The sequence below is a fragment of the Euprymna scolopes genome, chromosome 13 (genome assembly GCF_053919585.1).
Source record: "Euprymna scolopes isolate OS-2025 chromosome 13, ASM5391958v1, whole genome shotgun sequence".
Taxonomy (NCBI): domain Eukaryota; kingdom Metazoa; phylum Mollusca; class Cephalopoda; order Sepiida; family Sepiolidae; genus Euprymna; species Euprymna scolopes.
In genome coordinates, this window is record NC_136494.1 from 57,896,908 (window position 1) to 57,924,108 (window position 27,201).

Genomic DNA, 27,201 nt, shown 5'->3' on the forward strand with positions numbered 1-27,201 from the left:
AAATAAAGAAACACTTCAAAGTCAAAAACAGCCAACAATAAATGTTATATGAATAGATTTCGAGCCAAAAAACAGCAATTCTTCTCATTTTATCAGAAGCATCGCTCATGGAATGTGAAGATTAAGGGACAAAATAAGGGAAGTGAGAGTTATGGGGTTGCCAAAAGTAAATCCAGGGTCTAGTTGCTAGTCTTCTATTCATAGAGGATCAATCGCGGTTATACTAATTACTGTATTAGCGAAGCCAAGAAAATTACAAGACATTTACTGCATTCTTCTAGCATGTAAAGCAGAAAACTCAGTTAATAATAAAAAGTCAGATATTGGACTATCGTTGTGGCGATAAACGTCATAAGATTTGATGATCAGCAATCTCTGAATCAGACTTGAACGAAGTCAGAACATTCAAAATTGATCTCTCTACATGAATCAGTTAATATTCCATCTTATGGCACAATTGAGGCCAAATTTTGTATCAGAAATATTCACCCTTCACCCCCCCCTCATATATCTGCATTATTCTATGTAGATATATTGAGGATCTGCTTGAAGTAGATCAACTTCATAAACTAAAGGATCATAATGACTGCCATGAAGCTGATGTATTACAGATCATTGTATTGTAATATACCGTTGGTGTTCATACATAATGTTTAAACCTTCGTTAAAAGTTTTCTTCGTTCACGTTATGGCATATGAAATCTTTATATTTTCGTTAAACTTATATTGGCATTTGAACACATAGATTTTCAGTAACCAGATAATGTTCATTATAATATGTTTACAAGTAACGTACATTATTCAGGAACAAACTAACAACTCTCTTCCCTAATCTAACTTCGAGACAAACATGATATCGTCAACTCTCGTTCTCACAAACTGGGGCCCTACTGCATTTGTCAGCACTTGTTAACTTTTTAACGTAACCACATAAACCTTTCCTTTGTCAACACCAGCCATTTGCGGTTGTGTTTGCGACAGGTTTGAAATTAATAATATCTCAAACGAACATGGAGTCCGTTTCTAAATCTATATACTAGCTAAAACTGCTTGTCTGCTAACATAGGGCCCCATTATATAACTATGGAGAGTTAATGAATGATATGAAAACAGTCTCACAGGAAGTGTAACATTTGTGGCAGTACAAATTAGGGTTCTGATTTAGTGTAATGCATTGGGTATTATTTGCTTAAATTTTTTTTTTAATCTTCACCCCAAACAAGGCAAGTGCCACTTTGAAGTACTATCGGGGACAATTTGCGGGGCATTATGAAGGGAGATGAGTAGAAAGATGTTTGTTCACATTACACATGAACTTCTGTATATCAGTACAGTTGAGAAAGCAGTAGATTCAGATTTCCATAGTTTTTAGATGGTAAGTTAAGTGTAATGTTGCTCCAGATGTTAACATTATATTCTCCATTTCTTCGTGGGTTTTAAGGTATTGTTTGAGTAGTTGCAATATCTAATTATATCAGATACTCGTTTATTTACTTTATTTATTTATCTTTTTTTTTCACAAGGGTGTCATATTCAAAGCCATTCAAGGTTAATGAGTCTAAGGTGGCCACTGAGACCACAGCATAGTGAATGCTAGTGATGGAAATAGGTATAATTTAATTATTTAAGGGGTGGCTAAACAAGAACTTGTTTACATTGGACTTGAAGACGACCATAGTTAGCTGGAAAGCAGGCCAGCAGAATATAATGGATAAAGCCATTGATTAACAATAATAAATAAGAATAACATTAATCAACTCGTGGCTCATGGGACAAGAACAATCTAATACATACAGATTCCAATGTTTAGAAAGATGCACCTGAAGAAGGTCGTAAGTTACATTAGTCAAAACTTTGTGAGAATAATACTTATGATGAAATGAAACAGAATAACAAAGATTCTATTTTCTAACATAATGAGCCAGTATAGCGATTTCTAAATGTAAAGACACTTCTAGAGCTTTGATAATTTTTCCTTGTTGATAACAGCTGAAAAATGCATTCTTGATAGTGTAACATCCACGATATTATTTTTTTCACGTTAATAAATGATACTTTACTCACAGCATCCCAATTCCATCCTCCACCATAGTTTTGAATTTTTCTCAGTCTTTTTGAGTTGAATATATAGTTGGCAACCTGTTGGTTTGTGACACTTTTGAAGTGATGGGTTCTGTGTTTTTTACTGCTGCTGTTATAACACTGACCGACTTTTCAAGAAATGCATGTTTGCAATCTGTGGGAGTTAGAGTGTGAGAAAAGAGACAATCGAATGATCTGTTTGACTCAGAGTAGCTGCAATGGCGGTGTCAGAAAGATCAGTTTCTACTGCAAACAATATTGGTTAACCAATAAAATTCAGCAATTATTTCTCAAATTGCTTCTTTGAAGTCATTAAATGTCATTTATGCCACCAGGTTTAGAGGAATTCTTTCAGTCGATAGTCTAATTTTAATAGAAATTTTGAAATCCACTGAGAACAGTATAGAATTATTTTTACTAATCTATTATTGAAGGAACATTTTTTTTTTTACATGGGAGTCACCACTTATCAAGGCCTGAAGGTCACTTGAGGATTAGTGTTAATGAGTGTATGGCAGACACTTAGACAGCAGCATATTAATAACGGTGGAAATGGGATAGAAAATGGATTATTTAGGGAAGATGGCTCAACAAAAACGTTTAAATTGGACTTGAAGACGACTATGTTGTAATCAACTGGAAAGCAAGCCAGTCGAACAGAGTTCCACAGGCGGGCAATTCTAGGAAAGATGCTGTGTTCATAGAATTTGCATTTAGATTTAAGTACATAAATCTGATGGTCATGGTAGCTAGAAGAGTGTTTTTTGTGAAAGTTTTACAGGGGGGGGCATAGATTGAGCTCAGACGAGCACTTGCCATGAAAATAATGATAGAGCGAAGACAGACTCGCAATGTCTCTTCTGTGAGAAAGAGGTTGCAGGAAAGAGAAAAGAACATCACCTACTAGGTTTTGAAGCTGGTTTTGGACTTTGTCAAGACAAGAAAGAGTGCACTAAGCAGCTCCTGCCTAGATGTGGCAACAGTCCTTGATTTCAAGACATATTTGGCTCTTATACAGGCAGAGGATTGCGTCAGGATTTAGAACTGACGCAACCATTTTTCCAGCAACCTTGGCAACAGATTTGATGTATCTTCTATTTCAGATCATGAATTAAGGTAAGACTCAGAAGTTTGTCAAAATAGGGAACCTCTTTTAGACGAGAGTCATTCATATCAAGTGGGGATCAAAACATTTAGGGTGAAAAGATAAACGCTTAGTTTTTGGATGCATTAAAATTTACCGCCATTTTTTATCTCATTGCACCATATGCTCAGGTTCAAAGGAGAGAGACTCAGGCAGATTTTGGTTATTGTTGGCCTTTAAAGTGTTGCCATAAATGGTAATGTCATCTGCATATATGTCGACGAATGAACTTAGAATGTGATTTGGGAGATCAATGATGAAGATGAGGAAGAGAGTTGGGCTCAGAATTGATCCTTGAGGCATGCTAGCATTGATACTTTGAGCTTCAGATTTTTGCCCATCAACGACCGCTTGTATAAATCTATTGGAGATAAAAAAAATTGGTTGAGAAGACATTTCCAGATATTCCATAGCTGGAATTCTTGTGAAATAGACCTTTATGCCATATCCTATCAAATGCCTTTGATATGTCAAAAAAAATCACTGATCCTTTGTGAAATTACAGTCAGTACATCAGTTGTTAATATCGCCGATGGAAACCTTAATGCTTGTCACTGAGTAGGTTATTTTTGCTGAGGTGATTGACAATTTCTCTATTCCAAGTTCTTGATAAGTTTGGACAGATATGTGAATATCGCTCAGATTATTTTTGGTTTTGGGAAGAAATTTGGGAGGTAGGTGGCCCTGTTACTGCAGGATTGATTTTGATGCAAAATTCTTGGCAAAAAGTTTGAGTTTATTAGATCTTAACGAAATCACCTCAGGCCCATTGATGATAGTCAGGATAGAAGACACTAAAAGAGTATCTGACATTCTATTGCAACGAACCAAACAATTCCTTATTATTCATGAGAGAATGGACAATGTGACTATTTTGTTTTTTACATTTTCACCCCAAACAAGGCACATTGCAACTTTGATGTAGGGGGCTACTATTAGGGACACAAGCTACAGGGGCACTATGTGGGGAGTTGGGCAGCAAGATGTCAGTTCACGTTACACTTGAGCTTCTGCATGTCAGTATAGTTGGGGAAGCAGGAACTCGGAAGGGAATTCCAAAGTCTAGTGGTCCTAGGGAAGAAACTACCGGAGTAGAAGGCTCTCTTACATCTAGAGATCTCAACTGTGAAGGGGTAGGATTTTACTGCTTGTCAGGTTTGTTGAGGGCATTTACGTAGAGGGGGTACAAGTACTTGCAGTTCGTCAGAACATTCACCGTTAAAGTACTTGTAGAACAGGCAGAGGGATGCTATATTTCGTCGATATGACAGAGACTGAAGCTTGGATGACAGTTCAGGATCTATCAGGTTAGTGACTCTCTTTTGAACCTTGTCTAGGAGTGAGAAACTAGTAGCATTACAATGTCAACATCCAGAGCAACATTACTCTTGACTTACCATCTAAGAAACTATGAAAATCTGAATGTGAACAAATAATACCTAATGTATTGCACAAAATAAGATCCCTAATCTGTACTGCCACAGATATTACATCTTGTGCAAAACTGTTTTCATATCAGTGCATTTTCACTATGCTCGGAGTTGACTTTGAATACTAGAACCTCTCCTACTATGTCATCACGTTCATTCCACTTATTAAAACTAAAAGATACTTGAGAATGAGATTGGAAGTGATAGATTGTCAGTTGAATAATGAAGAATATTATGAGAAGACCACAAACGATGTATGGAATGGACCAAATAATCAAATGTTCGCTAGATTCATCATTTTCAATCCTTTAATAATATTCTTCATCATTCAACTGATAATATATCCATCTCATTTAAACTTATCCTTGAGTATAAGTGGAGACTTATTAGTAACTTTAAAAAAAAAATGGCCATAATAGATCTGATAGGATTTGAACTCGGCATATTTGATTCCAAAATATGCAACATAATTCATTACACTAGTCATTTGTATGCCTCAGACAGAAATTGCATTTTATTTGTATAGGTTTTCCTTTGAATGCAACAATAAATCCAATATCAGACCAGCTTTTACCATATGATTTTCCATTGTTAACAACAGTGGCTTTCTCTAGAATTATTATTTCTCACACAATAAGAATTCTCACATGAGTCATTATTGGTGATCTCACACCAATAAAAAAAATGGAATTGGAGTGACAGTAAGTTTCTTTAGAATTCTAGTATACTTAACTTTTTTAATCATGATTGCATCTCACTTGATATTCTAATACCATTCGGAACCATTAAGTTCTTATTTATAGAATTCTCTGAATTTCTTGAGTTTTATCTCTTAATTTTGTGTAGTTCATTCTGATTGCTTTGTTTGTATGCCTGTTGTTGCTTCACAAGAGAAAAGAGATGAAATCAACTCAAAAGAAAGAAACAAAAAATATTGCTGTCTCACGTGGCAGTATAACAGAAATAACTATCAAATCAACGTAAACAATACTTTTGATATGACCTGACACAGTACCAAACACCTCTGTCAACACGATCAGGCACGGTCCCAAACAATGCTATTGACATGACCTGACATGATCCCGAACAACTCCATTAATATGACCTCACACAATCCCGTGCAACTTTGTTGACACGGTCCGATATGTTCTCAAACAACTCTGTTGACATGACTCGATACAATCCCGAACAGCCCCATTGACGCAACCTGACATGATGCGAACAATTCCGTTGATACAACTCAACACATTACTAGACCAACTTCAGCAATTACTCACTGAATGACTCCAGCGTCGTTTTATTATAGCCCTTGGACGAACTTATTTTCACTGTGAGTCCGACTAAAACCCTGACACACAATTCTTGATCGCTTCCGTGTATACCCATCACACCTGTGAATAGCAATTCGATTTCTCCATTGAAATTATCCTTTTGCAGTCCTGTCCATACTTTAGTCATCCATGAAGCTGTTTTTTCATTGTTTCTTTTTTTTTACCTTTTTATTTCCATTTATTTACTGCTTTTTATTTAAGCAGTCCTTTTTGCAGCGATAAATCATTGTTCTGTATTTTAAGTTATGAATTTTCCAGTTCTTTAATTGTTTCATCTATACAGTTTTCTATACTATCTTCTTTACTCTTCCCTTTTACATAGAGTCTTTCGATGTTGTCCTTTAAATGCAATGTATTTTGCACGTTCATGAGTTTTCATGAGCGTTCTTTGGTCTTGTTGCTTGAGTTCTTCTTTTGTCTGGAGTATCTTACTAAGGATGCTGTCGACTAGGTATTTATTATTAATCTTTTATTATGTTTCTACCATATAATTTGGTTTCAAGAAGCTTTTTTGTTCTTAGGTATTCTTTTTTAATTTTATGCTGTCCACTTTTCCATATAGATGCATTATTTTCTCCAAGTGCCCTCATTGTCTCTTGGTTGAGCAGTTCTATATACTCTTGTTTCAAATTTTCTCTTTTTCATCACTTTTAGGTTCTAAATTCCATTTGAATGTTAAGTTAAATATTTTAGTTGAATTTATTAGATTTTCTAGTTTTTTCTTTTATGAAAATAGTTTTTGGTTATCCATATACATGAGGTATTATTGCACCTCATGTGTATGTTGCTAAGTGGCTCTATAGCCATGAAAAACGTAGTGGCGATAGAAAGTCTCCCTGAAAAATGTCTCTCTGCATCCTTATCTCAGTCAGTTCCTCTCACCTAGCTGTCAGTTCCAGTCTCCATGTTCCCATTAATTTGTGAATAATTTTGTTCAGATATTTTGTACATTCCTAAGAATTCAATCATCCATGTTTGAGAGTGTGTGTTATAACATTTCTTGTAGTCAATCCATGGTACAGCTATCTTATTTTTCTGCTTTTTAACACATTATGCAATAAGTCCCATGCCTATCTAATAAAGCAACAACTTTTAGGTAAAATTTGACCTTATTCATTGACCTAGTCTCCTTCTATGGTAATACACTGATTCCAACACTTCTCTAACAATTTGATGCCTTTTTTGTAGAACAATTTGTCTTTGGCTTTCCAATATACTCCAGTTTTTTATATCCCTTCTTCATTGGAGTCAAATCTATTTGTTTTGAGGACTGCAAACAGCCAGTAATCACTTGCATCCAGATAAAGAAAATAGAGTAAGTGTGGAAGCAATTAAATATGCTATTCATAAGTTTTGCCATCATTGCAATCGACTTATGACATGATGCATTGTCCTGGTAAAAGTTTTTTCTTCTTCATTTTTTATAAATTTTGACAATTTTTTCCTTTTAAATCAATAATGCTACATAATATTACCTAGTAATGGTTAGTGATGAACAAAATACTTGCACATCAAAAATACTTACCTTGACTGCTGTTGCTTGTATCTTTTGTTGCTTTGGTCGGATTTCACATTCTTCTGTCTGCTCAGCTCATCATTGATTTGACTCTCGAGTAAAGTGGTGGTTCCATGTTTCATCCATTATCACTTATTGATGCAGAATCTCTTTTTTGTTGCATTGAAATAGTTTTGAACAATGCTCTGAATGATTGATGTATTATTGTTTTTGATGGTGAGCAAACGTGGCGCCCATTTTGAACACAATTTTTTCATTGACAAATCTTTATCCAAAACGGTGAATATACTGCTGTCTTTTATCTTGAACTCATCTGCTATCTCACGCAACTATAATGTAGTTATTGATCTCCCAAATCACATTCTAATTTATTGGACGAAATGTGTTTGCCAATTTTTTTAATGTTTTTTTCAGGACATCTGCTGAATTTTGGGTGATTTAAGCATTCAGCATCATTTGTGTCTATACGACTGCATTTAAAGCCAACATATCACTTCTTAACCAATGTTTTTGATGGAGCAGGGTTCGAATTATATTTATCAAGCTGCTGCTTTGCTTAAACAGTATTTTTTTCCCATCAGAAAGCAATGTTTTATCAATATATGAAATTCAGATTTTTCCATTGTTTTGAAAAGTAGCCATCTGAAGATTAGTACTTTATAAAAGTCGTATAGGTTTGTTTTTATTAATAGTGCCATCCGGGATTTATTGAGTGATGTGTTACCTCCTTCAGGATCAAGGTGTCATTCTTGTTCCTTTCTGACATGTTTCTGTTCCTCGGAGAGTAATCCATGGATATCAAGGAAGGTGTTTGCTCAACTCTATTGTTAAAATTTTACTTATGGTTAGTAGGTAGGTTATTGGTCTATAGTTGCATGTGATTCTTCCCGTCTTGCTGTCGTTTTTTTTTTTTTAATTAATTTGGTTCTTCCTTTAATCATCCAATCTGTTTCGTGCATAAATCGTTTTAGGTTGAGTGTTAGTGTTACATATACACCCATAAATGTGTTACAACCAGAATGCATGTATTCCAACGTGGCATTGTGCTTTCTAATTTACCATTTTTTAAAGACTGTTTTCAATTTCCTCTTTCATGTCTTTCAATTATCTCTGTTGTGTTCTATTCGCCTTCTTTATATATTGCCCCAGAATTACTGTATTTCTCTTCAATCTGATTATCCTATGTTTCATTTTCCTCTATTCACGTTTTGGTAAACTTGGATTTATTGTTATTTACTCACTAGGAGCTTTCAGACAAGTCATCAATGGTGATTGCTCACTGGCGATAACAAGGAGACTCCTCATAGTCTGAGTGACAACAAGTCTCCCCAGATTTTCAGCTCTCTCTGCCTGTTTTGATAACCGTTGCAAATCACTTTGTGTTATTGCAACAGTCGTTTACCATTGTTTTCTCACTGGCATCGATCATTGGTCTTCTCTGAAATTTGAGTGGCAATAAGCCTTTTCAAGATTCCAGTACTCTCTGAATCTTTCCAATACTAGCCAGTGCTCATCATCCTCTGTGTTTCCATCCTCCTTAACCCTTTATGACAGTCTTGTGTGGTGCCAGCCGGAGTTTGTGTTACTATATGTATGTGTGTATGACTGAATCGTTCCAGATATCGCATCTAGTTTTTATTCTAGATTAATTGTTTTTTGCTAACCTATATGTTATTAAAGATGTTCTCCTGTGTATATTCAACAATGAAAATTGAATTGAACAGTTTTTTTCTAACAGCTGATACGCCTGTCTTTTGTAATGTCAAATCTACTCCAGGTGAACAAGATCAACAGAATGTTGACCTTGAATCGTTGAATATCCTGAACAATAAAAATTCCATCTGCCTCTGTAATAATCTCTACCCACTCCGTTCTCTCTGTTGTTGCCCCCCCCCCACCTCATATCAATCACTCCTCTTTCTCTCTCTGAGTACATCATGGTTCACACTCTGGGGCAATTTAAACGGTGACAAATAAATCCTTCATTTCATGTTAAGTAAATAAAATCCAAGTTTATTGTTAGTAAATGAAAACACTGATATAGTAAAAAAAAAAAAAAGTGTTTACATAAAAAGATTAGAAATGTCTTGGCGTGGGTTAGGGTCATTGTTTGTTCTAAACTGTGAGTATGCGCAGCTGCAAAATGTTGCCACGAGTGTTAATCTACAGAGTATTTACAAATAAATGAATTCATTGTTTTTATTATTGAGTAGAATTAACACTTCAGTTCTACTACCCTGTGTAGTTGGGGATCATTGTAGCTGCTGGTATCTATAGATCCATGTGTATACGAATGCATGTATATGTCTGTATGTGCGTGTGGGTATAGCTATTATTGTATGTAAAGTTATATGTTTTGGATTGTTTGGATTATTTGAATTATTCAGACTACTGTTCTCATCTTGAGTGTTTTTCTCACAACATTTCAGCCGATGTAACCTCCAACCTTCTTCAGGTGTATCTTGTCACACTCACGAATTTTTCTGTTGAACTTGAGAATCTGCAAGGAATTTCGAAAGAAACCGTTTATTTAATCCACAGGCTAACATGTTCTCGTTCCTTCGGCCATGATTGAGTAGAAGCCTTCAGTAAGTCACAATTGTATTTTTAGTATCGCCCACATTGAGGATTGAATCTTCAACTCCAGAAGAGTATCACTCAAAACTGAAATTTTACTCAGTACTTTACCTATTATGCTACAGATCATCGTGGCCAATTCTAGTATGAATGCAGGCGATACTAAGAATACATGAAACATTGTGAGAATAATACTCAAGATGAGAATAGTAGCTTGAACAATTCAAATAATATAAATTATTGTTGTGTCTACTCACCCATGCACAAGATATGAACTATTCCAAACTGTATAAATAGTCTGAGATATACTGATTCTTGTGGTGTGTGTATACTTTATAGTATGTCATATTGGCATTAAATACTACAACTCTTGTTCTCTGTATATTTTGTTTTGTTCTCAATACCTTTTTTCTAACGGATATTCGTATTCACAACAATTATCAATTCTCATCTAAAAAAATTCAGAAATTTTATGTTTTGCTTGGGTATGTATATGTGAATTGAGATTTTAGTTAAGTATGATTCTATGTTTGAATTGTGCGAAAGGTTGGAACAGTTATATCTACACTGGTGATCTTGCATTCATGAAATATATACTATGTAGACAGCATTTAACTATATATATAGATATGAATATTTAAATGTTGTCTACATACGTATATATTTCACGATTGCGGAATATATATATATATATATATATATATATATATATATATTAGAAATGGTAATTAATAAAAATCTGAAGAAAGTGCTCAATACTATATATATATATGTGTGTGTGTGTGTATTGTATATATATATATATATATATACTTATTTATATATATATGCATTGTGTATATATATACATATTTATATATATATATATATATATATATATGTATTGTGTGTATATATCTATACATATATATATGTGTTTTGTGTTTATATATATATACATATATCTGTATTGTGTGTATATATATATATATATATACATATACATATATCTGTATAGTGTATATATATACATACACTATACAGATATATTTATATATATATATATATATATATATATATATATATATATATATATATATATATATATATATATACGCACAATGCAGATAGACAAACATTAACATCTTGGTAATTAGATACATCTTTTAAATGTGACCGTAAAGAAAGGAAAAGAGAGGAGAAGTCAATTTTCCTTTACACTCGCAATTTAGAAATACATCACGATTTGTTGAAAATCAAGTCGGTCCTTCTAAAGAAAAAAACATTTGAATACAAATACTAAACATAAACAGAACATAAGACAATATTGTGAAACATTTCTATTTGTTACATTAAAACAAAACAATCATTGAATTAAAAAACAATAACAAATAATAGTTAATTAATAAAATGTCCTTTTTCGAAACCAATATGCAAATTAGTTACCCTTGTAACTGACATTAGCAATATATGAAACAGATCGTACCTGTATTGTGTAATATGGTGATACTATATTAGGATGTCTGAAGATATTAGCACCAAACATTCATGTTATTGTTTTTCTCCTTTTCCTTTGCAAAACTCAATCATATTCGTAAAAGTCAAAAATACAGGCAACAATTTTTCTCTACAAAGCAACCAAACCAAAAATAAGAATAAATATTTGAAGATTTAAGAAATTTTTTCAAAATTTTATATCCTAAAAAGTTGATATGCTATAAAACAAGACAATTAAAACAAACTGTTGTGTTAAGTTGAATTAACTTGAAACAGGGCGTTTTACATTTAATGTTAGTGTGAGAAATAGTCCCGAAATTTGCATTTATATATATATATATATATATATATATATATATATATATATATATATATATATATATATATATATAGGTTAAAGAATTGACTTTTGTAAAAACGACATTGCTTGATGAAGTCTCTAGTTATTTATAATTAGTTGACTGAAACATACTCGTGAATGCGTAGTGATACCTAAATTTTTATGTAAAAATGAATAAAAAGTATATCCTGCACTACTTTAGTATTGAGCACTTTTGTATGAACGTCGTTAAGCTCATTGGATGTTTCACCTCTGAATAATATTAATCTTGAATAATTAAATATATATATATATATACTTCAAAGAAGAAAGTAATGCCTCGAAGGATGGTGTCATGACAACAGACAAAATACTACACTGCCCTCACCCTTCTAAAAAAGAATAACATATTCCTCGGGAGGATGGTATCATGACCACGAAACAGATATTACACTACCCGCCCAAAAAGAAGGAGATATGGAAGGATGGTTTCATAACAGCAAAACAGATACTATCCTATCTCCACCTATGAATTGAGCATTGAAAGATAGTGATAGTGTAGTTTCGACTTCAGAGAGATACCAAATCTCCATTAGAAGTAATTGTATATTTTCAGCTTCTGACAGATACCAATTCTCCATTCGTAATAGATATAAATGCATACACATTGGTATATACCAATACTTAGAATCTCAGAAAATATATAATAATACGGATAAAATTCTATAAAGCATTTAATCAGATCGACCCCATAAATGTCCGTTTAACATCGTTTTTAAAGTAATCCATTTCATTCTTAAAAATTTCTATACAAATATTACTTTTAACTTGATTAGATAATTTGTCCCAAAAATATATTATTAATAATACAGTCGATAATACCTGGTATTGTGTTTGCCCTTTGAGGATTGAGCCAGCTTCTTCTTAAGGAGGAAGTTTCTAGGGAATATCAACTTAACAAGCGCCCCTCCCCTGCTGTATGTATATTCTGGTCAGGAGAGATGACATACTACCTTTGGTATTCCCACATGGTTACCCATCTGGTACTGACCAGACACAACATCACTTAATGCCAGTGATCTAACAAGAACTGACATGTCAACGAGATTATGCTGTATAAAAATATATTTCTCTATTAGAAAAATATATGTCCAGTGTGATGAGAGAGATATGAACAATTTAGGTTTCATTGTTCAAAATCTCATGAGGTATTTTGATCTTTGTGTGTCTTTGAAGTATATGATCATTAGGGCTATGACAACAGCATATTCTTTTCATTCTTTTGACTCTCGAGTATATATCTGATACAGTTAGACACAGTTAATCAACTGAGAACCACATCGCTCTATATAAAAGCATATAAGATATCAACGGATGCAGACTCGAGAGTCAAAACAATGAAAAGAATATGCTGTTGTCATGGCCTTAGTGATCATACGGCAATTTTCTCCATTGCATTATGCTAGATCTTTCAAGCTGCAAAGGTTGGGAAGTAGAGAACAATCAAGGCAATATTGCAACGTATGATTCTCCTATTCACACTCGCAGATAGTTGGGTCGGTTCTGTAGCCTCATCTAGCCATAGTAACTTTGATTGACCCATTCTCACATTCAGGCATATTTTGATGGTTTCAGTTAATTCCCCCCTCCCCCCTCTCTCTCTATCTATCTATCTAAATAGTTAAAACTCAGGATTTGTTTTATAATCGAGATCTTTTACTTTTTTATTATTTGGATACCTAGTTTTAATATTATATTCCAATTCCCATATCTAGCTAAAATTGCCCCGGCTTGAATACAATATTCTATTTCAACAATTCTATGCATCATGGGAGACATTCGGAAAGTAACGTTTGTTTAATATCTATTCTCCGTGTTGGTTGACAAAAAAACCTGTTCATTTTTTATTTGCAACAATCTCCTCTTCCCACAATTCCGCATTAAAATACACCACAATGGTTCTCAACTAGAAATTATCTCTTCTTTTCTTCTTCTTCTTCTTCTTCTTCTTCTTCTTTGTGTGTGTGTGTGTGTGTGTGTATGTGTGTGTGTGTGTGTGTGTGTGTGTGTGAGTTCGTTTCCTATGGACTCGAAAACGGCTGGACCGATTTTTTATGAAATTTACACGATTGAACTTTATGACCCTGGCAGTGTTCTTAGATAAGTTTTGTATTGGAATGTTTTTAATAAGTATCGATAATTGATAATTGAAATAATTCGATGAAAGAAGGAACAAGCGATTTTTACCTTACACAGCCTAACATCACAAGTGCATCTGAGAAGTTTTATTATCACACAAGCCGAAAGGCTCAACATATAAAATCAACAGTAGGTTCTTTGATATGACAGAGGTGTGTTCGAAATGAATGTTTCTGTTGAAAGCAAAATTGCACCATGATACTTGACGTTTTCATTTTAAACTTAAATCCAAGCCATTATCACCGCACAAGCAGTAAGGACAGGCATATAAAATCAACAGTATGTTCTTTGATATGACAGGGCCACGTTCCAAATGAATGTTTCTGTTTAGAGACCAATTAAAATATGATACTTGACGTTTTCATTTTAAACTTTAATTCAAGCTATTATATAGAAAAATAATTTTATAGAATCAACAGTTACTTCTCTACAGTGCAATGTAGACTGCAATGTATTGTTAACTAAGTCATTGTGAGAGTCATGTGAGGCTTCCTCCCAGTGCATCGCGATGGGTCCCCAATTAGAGCAAGCAGTCGATCGATTTCATTGAAAAGTAGGTGATTTCACTGATTTCGATGACAATAAAAATATGGGAATGTGAAACATTCGTTGATCTCATTCAATTCCGAGCAACGTCGGGTCACCCTGCTAGTCCTGAAATAAAAGAAAGAAAAATACAATAAAAAATAAATAAAATAAAAAAAAATAATAAAATGTCCAGTTTCTCAAACACAACTTTCACAAATAAATATTCAACAACTTCTTCATGAACAACTGCATCAGAAACAGTGAGTGACTTAGAATACTGATTGAAATACATTGTTTTTTGTTTTTTTTAAATTATATTTTTAAATTCTCTTTTTCCTTTGTTTCAGAAGGCAGTGTTAAATTTCCCATCATATATGCAAAAGTTCCTCCAGAATGATACTAACCTGACAGCAGCTGTTGCCAAAATAACCACAGAAGATAACTTTGAATCTCAAGTCTCTGAAATTCAGAATCATCAGTCAAATGAAAACGCTATGCTTTCTTCAAATTCGTGCGGAAAACCTGAAACTGTAGAAATTCCAAAAATTGTGGTAAGTTTTTACTTATATCATTTTTTGACTAAATCTAACTTAGAATTGTGGCAGGAGGGGAGAAGAGAGAATGTTGATTTCTTTTTTAACACATTAAAAAAATCTGGTACTCTTGCATAATTTGACCCGAATTCTCTGAAATTCTCGTCAAGCATGGATCGGGCGAAATCGGCAATCATCGGTTTAAGCCGAGCGTTGTTAATAACAAACAAACCGGCGGCGGAAAGGGGGGTACAAATGTAAATAATTAAAAATAACAAAAACCTACCTTTAAAGGACTGAAAATATTTTTATTTATTTTATGCTGTTTTTTTTTTTTTTTTTGCAAAATATTTATCAACAGAAATTTTTTTTTCTTTTGGCTTCAAGAAAAGATGACAGTTTTACTTTTTTTTTTTTACCGTAAATTGTTAGGTGTAAGTACAAGTTTTTTTGTTTCGTTTTTTCAAGTCTTTTTTGTTAGTCAAGTTTTTTTTTTTTGTTGGTGAGGAGAGGTTTCCACAGAAATTTTATATATATCTTTTTTCGAGAAAATACCTAAAAATATGTTTACGAAAAGCGTAAATTGTTAGATGAAAGTACAGGAAAAAATTTCGTTTCTTTTTTTTCAAGAAAACTTAATATTTTTATTATTATTATTATTTTTTTACGGCTGTTCATTGCCGGCGGAAGAACTTTCTCGAGACAAGGATATTCTTTTAGGAATCTTTTACTTCGATCGACTGTTGAACGGCCATCGACGTCAAAGAGAGAGGGAGATGGGGGGAAAGGAAATGAAAGGAAGCTCCCGAAGAACCGGGTAGCTTTCGGAAATATGATTTATGATGGAGACAAAAGGCTCGTTTCCGAATTTTTGCCTCCACATAAATTCAAGTAAATATGTACCCAGAAGCTCCCGGTTGGTCCCGCATTCTTGCTTGTTTCGCTGCTTTGCTTCTTTTCACATCCTCTCGATATGGTTCGTTGTTGTCTTCATCGCAGGGTCGACACAACAGATTGACGACAAGGAATCGAAACGACCATCATCCATTTTGTGTAAAATGCATGCTCCTATGCCATAGGAGCTGGCATCGCTTGCAACTATAATTTCATGCTTGGGATTATAATGTGCCAGAAACAAGTCAGACGTTAAAGTCTCTTTAATTTCCCGAAATGCTTCTTCACACTCTTGCGTCCAGACCCATTTTTGGTCTTTCCTTAACAGTTCCTTTAAAGGTGACCTTAGTTTATGCATATTTGACACAAATACATTGTAGTAATTTGCTAAACCAAAGAAACTTTGTAAAGACGCAATATTTTCTGGAGCAGGCATATTCTTTATTGCACTCAGTCTATTTGGATCCGGCCTTCTTCCATGTTTATCGATTATTTGCCCCAAGTATTTTATTTTCTCCATGAAAAATGTACATTTTTCCTGTTTTACTTTAAATCCATAATCCTGGATCCTTTTGAATACTTGGTTTACATGAGCTTTGTGTAGTTCTTTGCTAGCGCTTTTCATTAACACATCATCCAGGTACCCTACTGCGAAATCCAACCCATTTAACATAATATCCATAATTTGCTGAAAAATCGCAGGGGCCACTTTGACCCCAAAAGGAAGTCTGTTAAACTTGTACAATCCCTTATGGGTATTAATACATAGCAGCTTTGAACACTCCTCATCGACTGGAACTTGTAAGTACGCGTCACTGAGGTCGATTTTAGAAAAATATTTCCCTCCACTCAGTTTCGCAAATAGCTCTTCAGGGCTCGGAAGAGGATAATGGTGATCTTGTAATGCCCTGTTTAAGCCTGTCGCGAAGTCGCCGCAAACCCAAATCTCCTTACTCTTCTTTTTGATGTAAACCGTTGGTGCAGCCCACTCACTGTGATCAATTTTTCCGATGACACCCATGTTTTCGAGTCTTTCTAATTCACCGTTATCTGTTCTATAGCGGCGTATGAAACATTTCTTTTCTTTCTGAACACTGGCTGTTCATTTACTTTTACGTCAAATTTTGCTACCGCTTTTGTACACCTTCCCAAACTGCCTGAAAATACGTTTGGGAAATTCTCTTTTAACTCCCTCTTAAGATTTTCTTCCTCCACATTCGAATCTTCAACCTTTTGGCAAAATGAGCTTAAAGGCAGATCCCATAGTCTAAACTTTTCGAACAGATCAGTTCCAAAGAGGTTGTTTGATTTTCGTATGACAAAAATTCTTGCTTTTTCGGCCCTGTTCTGGAAAAAAATATTCGTCAATAATTCTCTTTCGAAGGTAATTTTTTCTCCACTGACGTTTCTCGCCGTTTTATGTGATTTAATCATAGTGGGTCTCCTAAGCCTCTTCCATGGCTGTACATTAATAATGGAAATGTCAGACCCACTATCAAGCTGTAGCCTTACTTTCTTTTTAAACATTTTGACCTGTATATATTTCCGGATATTTTGTTCCTCAAGTTCAATTTTCGTAAGTTTAATGGATGTCTTTCTACCAGATTTTTTTTCTACAATGCGATGTTTTATGCCCTTTCTGGTGGCAGTTGTTACATTGTTTGAATTTTTAGGGACACTCATTGTACCAATGTTTATTTCCACACCTCCAACATGGTCCAAGTGTATCTTTTCCCTGTTTCTTTCTCTGGTTATTTTTTTAAATCGAATTTTTCTTTTGATGGATCTTTTAATATGCGACACTCCGCTTTCCTCTATGTCATGACTGTCTTGTTTCAACGCAATAAACCGGTCACAGTCTTCCGCTAAGTTTTGTAGTTTTACATTCAGTTCATTTTCGATTTTATTTAAAATACGACGTCTGATTTCAGCGTCGTTATTTAAGACTAGCCCTTGCACAAATATTTAACATTTAAAATTATCTGCTGATAATTCCTCCAGTTTAAAATCGTCGCAATGCTTGTTCACTATACTTGCATAAGAAGTGTAGTCGTCTTCCTCTCTTCTAGTAACATTCATACATTTATATCGCATATGGAAAAGAAACGTTTTTGCAGAAAACAGTTCTGTAAGTAGCGTAACTGTTTCTTGGAACCTCAACTCACTGAAATTTTTGGGGAGAATAAAATTTACGAACTTTGTATGCTCGGCTGTTCTCAATTTCCTTAGCAAAAGCCTAACTTTTTTTTGCATCTGACCAGGTACTACAATCCGATATAAAAATATCCTCATATCGTCTATAGTACTGGATGAAAGTGACATCGTCTTCTGGATTATAATTAAAATTTTCAATAGCGGCCCACACAGCTATTTGAGAAAATGTGTTATTATTATCGTCCGCTTTATTAACTGTGTCGCCTCCGGAATTTTTATTTGTTCCTCCTGTGTTTTTATCAATATTTCCTTGAAGCGTTTCTGTAGTTAAAACATTTTTTCTTCAAATGCTTGTTTAAATCTCTCTTCTCTTTCTACTTGTTGTTGGATTTGCTGCTTTTGCAACGCGAGATTTTGCTCTGCCTGGAATTGGAACTATTCCAACAGCGAATCTTTGAATTTTGCATCCATCATACAAATTCAGTTTACAATTTACGCTTGTACTAAAGAAATATTCCTGAGTAAAAAAAAAAATCAACCAAGTTTTCTTTCCCAATTCTTTTGTTTGAAGAACAACAGTTTAGCAGTCCTTTTGTAACTTAATTTGTTGAACGCAATATTTCTAGTCTTACTACAAACAATCCAGCGAAATAACATTTGTTTAACATTTTTTTTTTGCACGCGTTTTTACGTAGCAAAAGTAAAATTCGTCGCTTTAAATATCCGACGAATTCGTATGGGGAACTTTTAGTTTTTTTTATTTTTATTTTTTTTTTACCCTTTTTGCCTTTTGCAAAAATGACTTGATTCTTTACGTGTTTGCTAAGCACAAATGATGTACGCGAATAATTATTTTTCACGGTCTGTCTCTTTTTCTTTTGAGAAAGTCAAGTATGTTTTTGGGTTTTTTTTTTTCAAATCCCGGATGTTATCGAAATAACGATAAGCTTATACGGTATTTGCTAGTTGGTTTTGGACATTTAACTTTGCAGAAGAAAATTCTTACCGTAGGAAAAATGGCTTCTGGTACAGAAAAAATGAACCCTTTTTCCCTTTCTAAAACACTTGGTAAGTGTGTTCAATTATTAAATAATTCACAACATTCGCGTTTTTCGCTGTAGATTTTAGTAGCAAGTTTTTTCCCATCGCCAAATTACTATTGTAGTAATTAATTCACTGTTAATCCTTGCATATCCAAATATCTGTTGAAATGACGAAGGTGTTCTGCCGCAAAGATTTTACGAATCTTTATTCCAATCACTTATGGTGATTCTCTGCAGTGACGGTCGTTTCGATTCCTTGTCGCCAATCTGTTGTGTCGGGGAACAACAGTGAAAATAAGAACAATCAAGTCGAGGTTCGGTTAAGGAACAGGTGTATTAACAATAATGTACAAAGATAGGAAAGCGTGTATATCTGCTGGGCACTCGGCTAGCAGTTGAAGTACAGTCGCATCTCTCTCACCGGTATAACAGTAACGTTCAACACTGCCAAGACAAAGCTCGTTTCCTTTAATAATTACATGAAACCTTACCAACCACCAATAGCTATGGCTAGAGATACTTTATCTGAAAGCACTTCGTTCAAACTCCTTGGCTTAATGTTCACAGGAAACATGAGTTGGAATAGATACATCGAGATTATTGCTAAGGCTGCTGCAAAGAAGGTGGGCTGTCTCTATCATGCTAGAAAGTTACTTACGCCTGAAAGTATCCTGTACCTCTACAAAGCCACCATTCACCCATGTATGGAGTACTGCTGTCACATTTGGGCTGGTGCATCTGCTACTAGTCTCTAATTCCTGGACAGTGCCTAAAAGAGAGTCGCCAACCTAATAGGTCCTGAATTGTCATGTAAACTTCAGCCCCTGTCCCACCGACGAAATGTTGCATCCCTCTGCTTTACAAGTATCTTAATAATGGATGCTCTGACGAACTACAAGCCCTTGTACCCCCTCGACGAAAATACCCCCGACAAACCGACAAGCAGCAAAGTCCCACCCCTATACAGTTGAGATCTCTAGATGTAAAAAAGCCTTTTACTCTAATAGCTTCTTCTCCAGAACTGCAGGACTTTGGAATTCTCTTCCGGTTTCCTGCTTCCCCAACTGTACTGACATGCAGAAGTTCAAGTGTAATGTGAACAGACATCATGCTGCTAAACTCCCTACATAGTGCCCCTGCAACTTAGGTCCCTGATAGTAGCCCCCTACATCAAAGTGACAATGTGCCTTGTTTGGAGTGAAAATGTAATAGAAAAAATAAAAAAATAGGACTTAGACTTGAATCTTTGGGATATACAATCAAAAGTTGGCCCCAATCATCAACAAACTTCTGTATGCCACTGTCGCCCAGTATTTTTCCATTGTTTTAAGTGCATGCTGTTTTTCTTATAAGAAAAAAAGAAATAAAGAAAACAAGAAAGGAAAAGTAAGAATAAAAACAGAATGGAAAACGAAAGAAAAGAAGTACAAGCCCGTTGTCATCTCATTTCCACACGTTCACTACAATATGACACCCGCGATTCATGTTCACAATCCATAGTTCACACGAGAAACTACACATAATGTAAAGAAGCTAATGTGTTAGTGATTTTAATCACCTCCCCCCCCCAAAAAAAAACCCAGAAAATTATTCAATTTTAATAATTATCCAATCTATCTTTCTATCTATCTATCTATATATATAAAAAAAGTGAAAGTGTCTGTGTGTGTGTGTCTGTTTGAGTACATTTCCCTATGCAATAACTCTGTCAATTTTTAGTCTACACACTCAAAATTTGATATATAGGGTACTGAGATTTGGAAAAATCGATGTGCTCGGTTTTCGGCCAGAAATTTTGCGATTAAGGGGTTAAAGTTCAACAATTTGACCTTTGAGAACTCTAACAAACTCCTGCGACAATTTGGGTCTAAACACTTGAAATTTTAGATATAGGTTCCTTGGACATGGATCTAACTTGATAACTTGATTTGAGCCCAAAACAATAAATTTTAAGGGGTCATAATAGGGGTCAAAGTTAAAAAAATTGACCGCTTTTTTTTTTTTTTGCTCAACATACACCTCCAAATAACCGGGCAACGCCGGGCACCGATGCTAGTATATCTATAAAAATGAAAGTGTCTGCCTGTCTGTGTGTGTATCTGTGTGTCTGTGTGTGTACATTTCCCTACGCAATAACTCTGTCAATTTTTAGTCTCCAGACTCGAAATGTGATATACAGGGTACTGAGATTTGTGAAAATCGATGTGATCGGTTTTCGGCCAGAAATTTGGTTGTTAAGGGGTCAAAGTTCAATGATTTGACCTTTGAGAACTCTACCAAACTCCTCCGACAATTTGGGTCTAAACACTTGAAATTTTAGATATAGGTTCCTTGGACATGGATCTAACTTAATAATTTAATTGGAGCCCAAAACAATAAATTTTAAGGGGTCATAATAGGGGTCAAAGCTAAAAAAAATAACAGCTTTTTTTTTTTTTTTTTGCTCAACATACACCTCCAAACACCCGGGCAACGCCGGGCTGACATGCTAGTTTAAGATATTTACTTCACTAGCAATCATAAGGGTGAATATGTCATGTTGACATTAAAGTGGATCAATTTGAATAGAGATTTTACTACTTATTGTCAGAGTATTCATTCAAGAAGAATAAGAAATAAAATTTTCAAATTTAACATCCTATTGGTTTTCCAAATCGTGGATGTCTAAGAAGGTTACGTTTAGGCAAGATTAACACATATATTCAGTAACATTTTTGATGATGATGATGATGATGATGATGATGGTGGTGATGATGATGATGATGATGATGATGATGATGATGATGATGATGATGGTGGTGGTGGTGGTGGTGGTGGTGGTGGTGGTGGTGGTGGTGGTGGTGGTGGTGGTGGTGGTGAAGGTCGTTGTTGCCATCATTGATGGAGTAAGTTCAGGAAAATTCTACCATTATAGGCGTAATTTTTGGATATAATCATTTAAAAAATATGAGGAATACATAGATACCATTGTTTTTATATGAAATTCAGTATTATGATTTCCAAAATTTCGTCCTAAATAAAACAAATATGCAAAATACTGTTAAAAACTCACCGAATATATGTCAGCCTATATCACGGTAACATATATTGAGCGAGTTTTTAACCGTATTTTGTCTAGTTTTTTCTTTATAACTCCTTTTCCCAAACTTACCGTGTCAAAGAGAGAGTCGGCCGCCATTTTAAATTTTCCAATACATCAGTAAACATTTTATGTTTTTCGAGCTGAATAAACATGTTACATTAAATAAAAACACTAAAAACATATCCAGTTTGGTAGAAAAGTAACTTAACTTGCCTTTGATAACATTTATTTGTTATATATTTGTTTTTTGACAACTTTTTCGAATCTATGTGTACAGTAATACAAACTCAGAATAACATTGGCTGTTTGCATTTATCGTAAGTATGATCATTAATAATTAAACCTTGCCAGCTATCCAGTGTTGCTAATGTTATCGGAGGTTTGCACGGTAGTATTTTGTACGGACCAAAGATTTTGGTCACAAAACCAAAACAACTACTACCATCCTCTTCAGCACTATATTAAACCTTCCTCTTCCCTACAGTGTAAAAGACAATTCTCAGTCCTTAACTCTTCCTTACACCTAGTCACCCTGCTTACTAACTCCTTCCCTACCAGCCTGCTGCTACCATCCAAGTAGAGCACGCTGGAGCCTTTTCAACGAGAACGAAGCAGAATTCACTGAGTCGACGTCCAGTACACATGTATTTTGACGACTGTTATACTCATGTCATCTTACCATGTTCGCAGTGTTAACAGAAATTAAAATAATCCTTCAAATTAGTATTTGTGTTGTGTCTTATTCAAACGAGATAACAGCAAATATTACAATCTCTTCTAGAAAGTTTTAGAATAAAAGGTTCTAACACCGGTATGACTTCCCCAGAAAAATAATGCATGATTAATTACCAAAAGTAAAAATTAAATTTTAAAACCTGCAAAAATAGAAAATGGCAAAAATAATAGAGTGCATTATTGTTGCAAAATGAACAGACAGCCGATGCTCAAAATGTATACCCCCCCCCACTTTACTTACCAATAATCAGGAAATTAACTAATTGTAATGAAATTTTCAGATTTTATCAAATGATAATCACGGAATATAATGAACCCATTATTTTTATTTGTAAAGTGGAAATGTATTGTTTTTTAAACAAACCACCTTTACTAAAATTATGGTTTTCAGTAGTAAAAAAAAAAAAAAAAAAGAGTGAATTTATTTTTGCTTTTTTATGAAAATAAAGCATCGTAAATTGTAATAATAAAAAAGAAAAAAAAAATTTCAGGTACATTATGCAAAAATCCCATCGTATTAACGAAATCAATATAACTCAAAGAAAAAGTAATTTTTTCGGATTACTACTTATCATTGAATTACGCATTGCTTATTTAATATTTTCACACACAAAAAAAAAATATTGCAAGAAACATTTCCTGTTTTTTTTAAGATTACATTTTTAGCCTAATTTTTATTTGTAAGATTCTAATATTTCCATTGCCTGAATGAATGTATAATCTTCAGCATAACATAATTTTTATATGATCTTGAAAAATAATTTTTTAAAAAAATGAAAAAATTTAAAAGCAGGAACACAGAAAAATAATTAAATTAAAAAATGGTTAAAATTATACAAACGTTCTCGATAGGAATATACGGACCCACAGCTGAGAAATAAAAAGAAACTCCGTCGGTTTTGCAATCCCTACCTCCTTCCAACTACCTGACATCATTTTCAGACAGCCTTTTAACATTTTGGGCTTGCATAGAATCCATACTTAGACGACTTTGTTTTGTTTTGTTTGCACACAGCACAAATCTCTCACTTTTGGGAACTAATTAAGCTATTCTTTGTATGAACAAGGTGTCTTTTTTTTATTTAACTCAATATCTTAAGGCTTTACTTTACTAATTATCTTTGACATAGACCCAGAAAATAAAGGGATTTTTATAATGAATTTATTTAACAAGAATTTAGTTGAATTTGTCAGCGTCCGAATGTCACCGTGAAAACATTTTTCATTATAACTTTTTTTTTTCACGTGAACAAATATTTTTTTCTTTTTGAAAATTAACCTTAGGCTTTTCTCTGTACTGACCCAAAATTTTGGTTACAAAACCAAAACGACTACTACCATCCTCTTCAGCACTATATTAAACCTTCCTCTTCCCTACAGTGTAAAAGACAATTTTCACTCCTTAACCCTTCCTTACACCTAGTAATCTTGCTTACTGACTCCTCTCCTACCAGCCTGCTGCTACCATCCCAGTAGAGCACGCTGGTGCCTTTTCAACAAGAACGAGTCAGTATTTATTTCAACGATGCTGAATACATTGAGTAGAACTAGGTAGTAAGTTATAAAAATATATATGGCAATTAAGCTACACAGAATATTCCGCGTTTCATTCTCATGAGAATTCGTCAGGCTTATGCGAAGAGTTGTGGTTATTGCACATTTTTATATAAAACATGGTATTGAATTTGCTATATCGCATAAGCCTGACGAATTCTCATGAGGATGAAACGTGGAATATACTGTGTAGCTGCTTAATTGCCATATATATTTTCATAACTGACTACCTAGTTCTACCTATGTTGAAATAAATACTGAAAATTTACGCATAAATATTATCTTCTATATTAATTTATGTGATTAAATGAAGTAGTATATATGAGGATCGTTCTAACACTAAAGTCTATTATTTTTGTAACCCAAAAAGTTGAGCAATTACGAAAACAGGAGTGGTGCCATTAAAATGAGCGACTATTTTTGCTCTATAATTTTTTTTTTTTTTATATATATGGTAGCCACCATTCTCAATGCACTTTTGCCAGGAATTCGCATGTCTGCTTCTAACATAAATTTATGACAATGATTGCTTTCTTAGAGTCTCACACCATCAATATCTGCAATAAAGAGATGAAATTTTCAGATCATGAATGCATAATTTTAGTCAATGTAATTTGCAATCCCTTCTGATCCATTTGAGCGGAATAAAAAAAATAGGAGGTGTTACTTTTGGAACGCCCCTCATATATCATTAATCCTTGGCTTGTGTATCCTTCTCAACAAAATCTGTGGAAGAAAAATTGAAGAATAAATTATTTTCTAAGGTTTTATTCAATAACACAATTAAAAACATTGTTTTATCTTAACAAAATGGCTACCGGATAATCAATATTATTAATATCTTTTGTAGGGGAAAAGAAGTTTAAGACAAAATCTTTAAACCAAAGAAGATGGATTAGAAGAGTAGTGGCCATGTTGTTAGCGTTAATAATGTTGTGTTTGCAAATTATATGAACAAAGAAATATTGAAATGAAATCACGAGCACAATGGATGGAAAAGGCGAAGGAATGACTCAGAAGAAAAAAGAATAAAAGCGAAGGAATGAGAAAAGTTTGAGATACATAAAATTACAGATAAAAAAAAAACAGCTCACATCAACCAATTAACATAAAACAATAGAAAAAAAACTTGAGAAACTCGAATGCGTTTATCAAAAGAAAGAAATAAGAAGAAAACAAAATCATATGAACCAGTTTTTCTGTTGTTTATTTCTTGATTTAAATGTTACTCTATATTATACTAGAAAAATAGCCGTCCCTGGATAGCCTTATGCTATCAAAACTGAGGTATTTATAACTAGGGGTGAGGGACTATTGGAGATTCTGAAAGAAGTAGTCTTGACAGTGAGTAAAAAAGCCTTTAGATTTACATGAGATTTAAACTCCGGTATTGACGTCGTAAAACATACTGTTTTAGTAATGTGCATTCTGACTATTTCTGTTTTTGACAACCAATCGCATGTTTCTATTCACATATAAACAGACAAACGCCATAACTTTTTCATAGTATATAAATAAGAAAGATTAACACAAACTGACATAGAAATATATTCATATTATTTGGATTATTTGAACTACTGTTCTCATCTTGAGTATGATTTTCACAATGTAACTGCCAACCTTCTTCAGGTGTATTGTGCCAAACTCGAGAATCTTTTTGCTGAAATCTGAAATCTGCATGGAATTTTGAAAGAAAACCTTAATTAATTCACGGGGGTATCATGCTCTCATTCCGTCAGCCAATATTGGATAGAAGTCCTAAGTAATTCACAATTGTAGTTTCAGTTTCCCTCACTGATGGTTCTGGACAGTGGTTAGAGTACTTGGTAAAATTCAGATGTAATAGTTACATTCTTTTGAAGGTTCAATCCTCAGTGACTGATGGAAGAAGAGCATGCTACCTCCATGAATTCAATAAAGATTTTCGTTCAAAATTCCCTGCAGATTCAAGAGTTCAGCAGAAAGATTTCCAAGTTCGACAATATACACCTGAAGGTCAACGGGTCAACGGGTGTTGATGTGAACACTAGTCCAAAGAATCCAAATGATATGAATAATCAATCCTCATTTCAAAAATGCAGAAACATGCCACAAGGCTCATTCTTATAAACTTTAAGTTTATTTTTAATTTAAATATTACATATTTTTAGTAGCAATCGTTCTTTCTGTTGAGTAGATATTATTTTCTTCATAACAAGATATACCGAAAAACGTTATACCTGCATTAATAGATTAGTATACAGATATTATTATAATTAGGTACTCATTAGGAGTTCTCACACAGGTCATCATCAGAGATTACTCACTGATAATAATCGGTAGTGTTCCCTGGAGTCTGAGTGACAACAAATCTTTCCAAATTTCAGTACACTCTAGCTTTTTTGAATCTTTGCAAATTATGTGTTATTACAACAGCTGCTTGCTATTGATTTCTTGCTAGCAGCAACCATTAATCATCACTGAGATTTGGATGGGAATAAACCTCCCCACATCACAGTCCTCTTTGCACGCTTTCAGTAGAGGTCTGATTAGTACTTTCCCTCTTCAGTTTTTCCATCCTTCTTGACCCTTTGAAGCTTTGAAGCTATTCACTCAAGATCTTAG

The 27,201-nt window shown here is 34.0% G+C and overlaps 1 protein-coding gene and 1 long non-coding RNA gene across 2 annotated transcripts in view; one reads left to right on the forward strand and one right to left on the reverse strand.

The window, feature by feature from the left end:
- LOC145292043 (uncharacterized) overlaps positions 1-9,336 on the reverse strand; it is a 50,698-nt gene extending 41,362 nt beyond the window's left edge. The window contains exon 1 of the long non-coding RNA XR_013869538.1: positions 7,513-9,336. This is a non-coding gene — a long non-coding RNA (uncharacterized LOC145292043). The remainder of the gene's footprint in view (positions 1-7,512) is intronic.
- The window catches only part of LOC145292042 (uncharacterized), a 72,396-nt gene that overhangs the window by 37,776 nt on the left and 7,419 nt on the right, over positions 1-27,201 (forward strand). Inside the window, exon 3 of the mRNA XM_080138067.1 lies at positions 14,950-15,153. Within this exon, the coding sequence (XP_079994193.1) occupies positions 14,950-15,153 (204 nt within the window). The remainder of the gene's footprint in view (positions 1-14,949; positions 15,154-27,201) is intronic.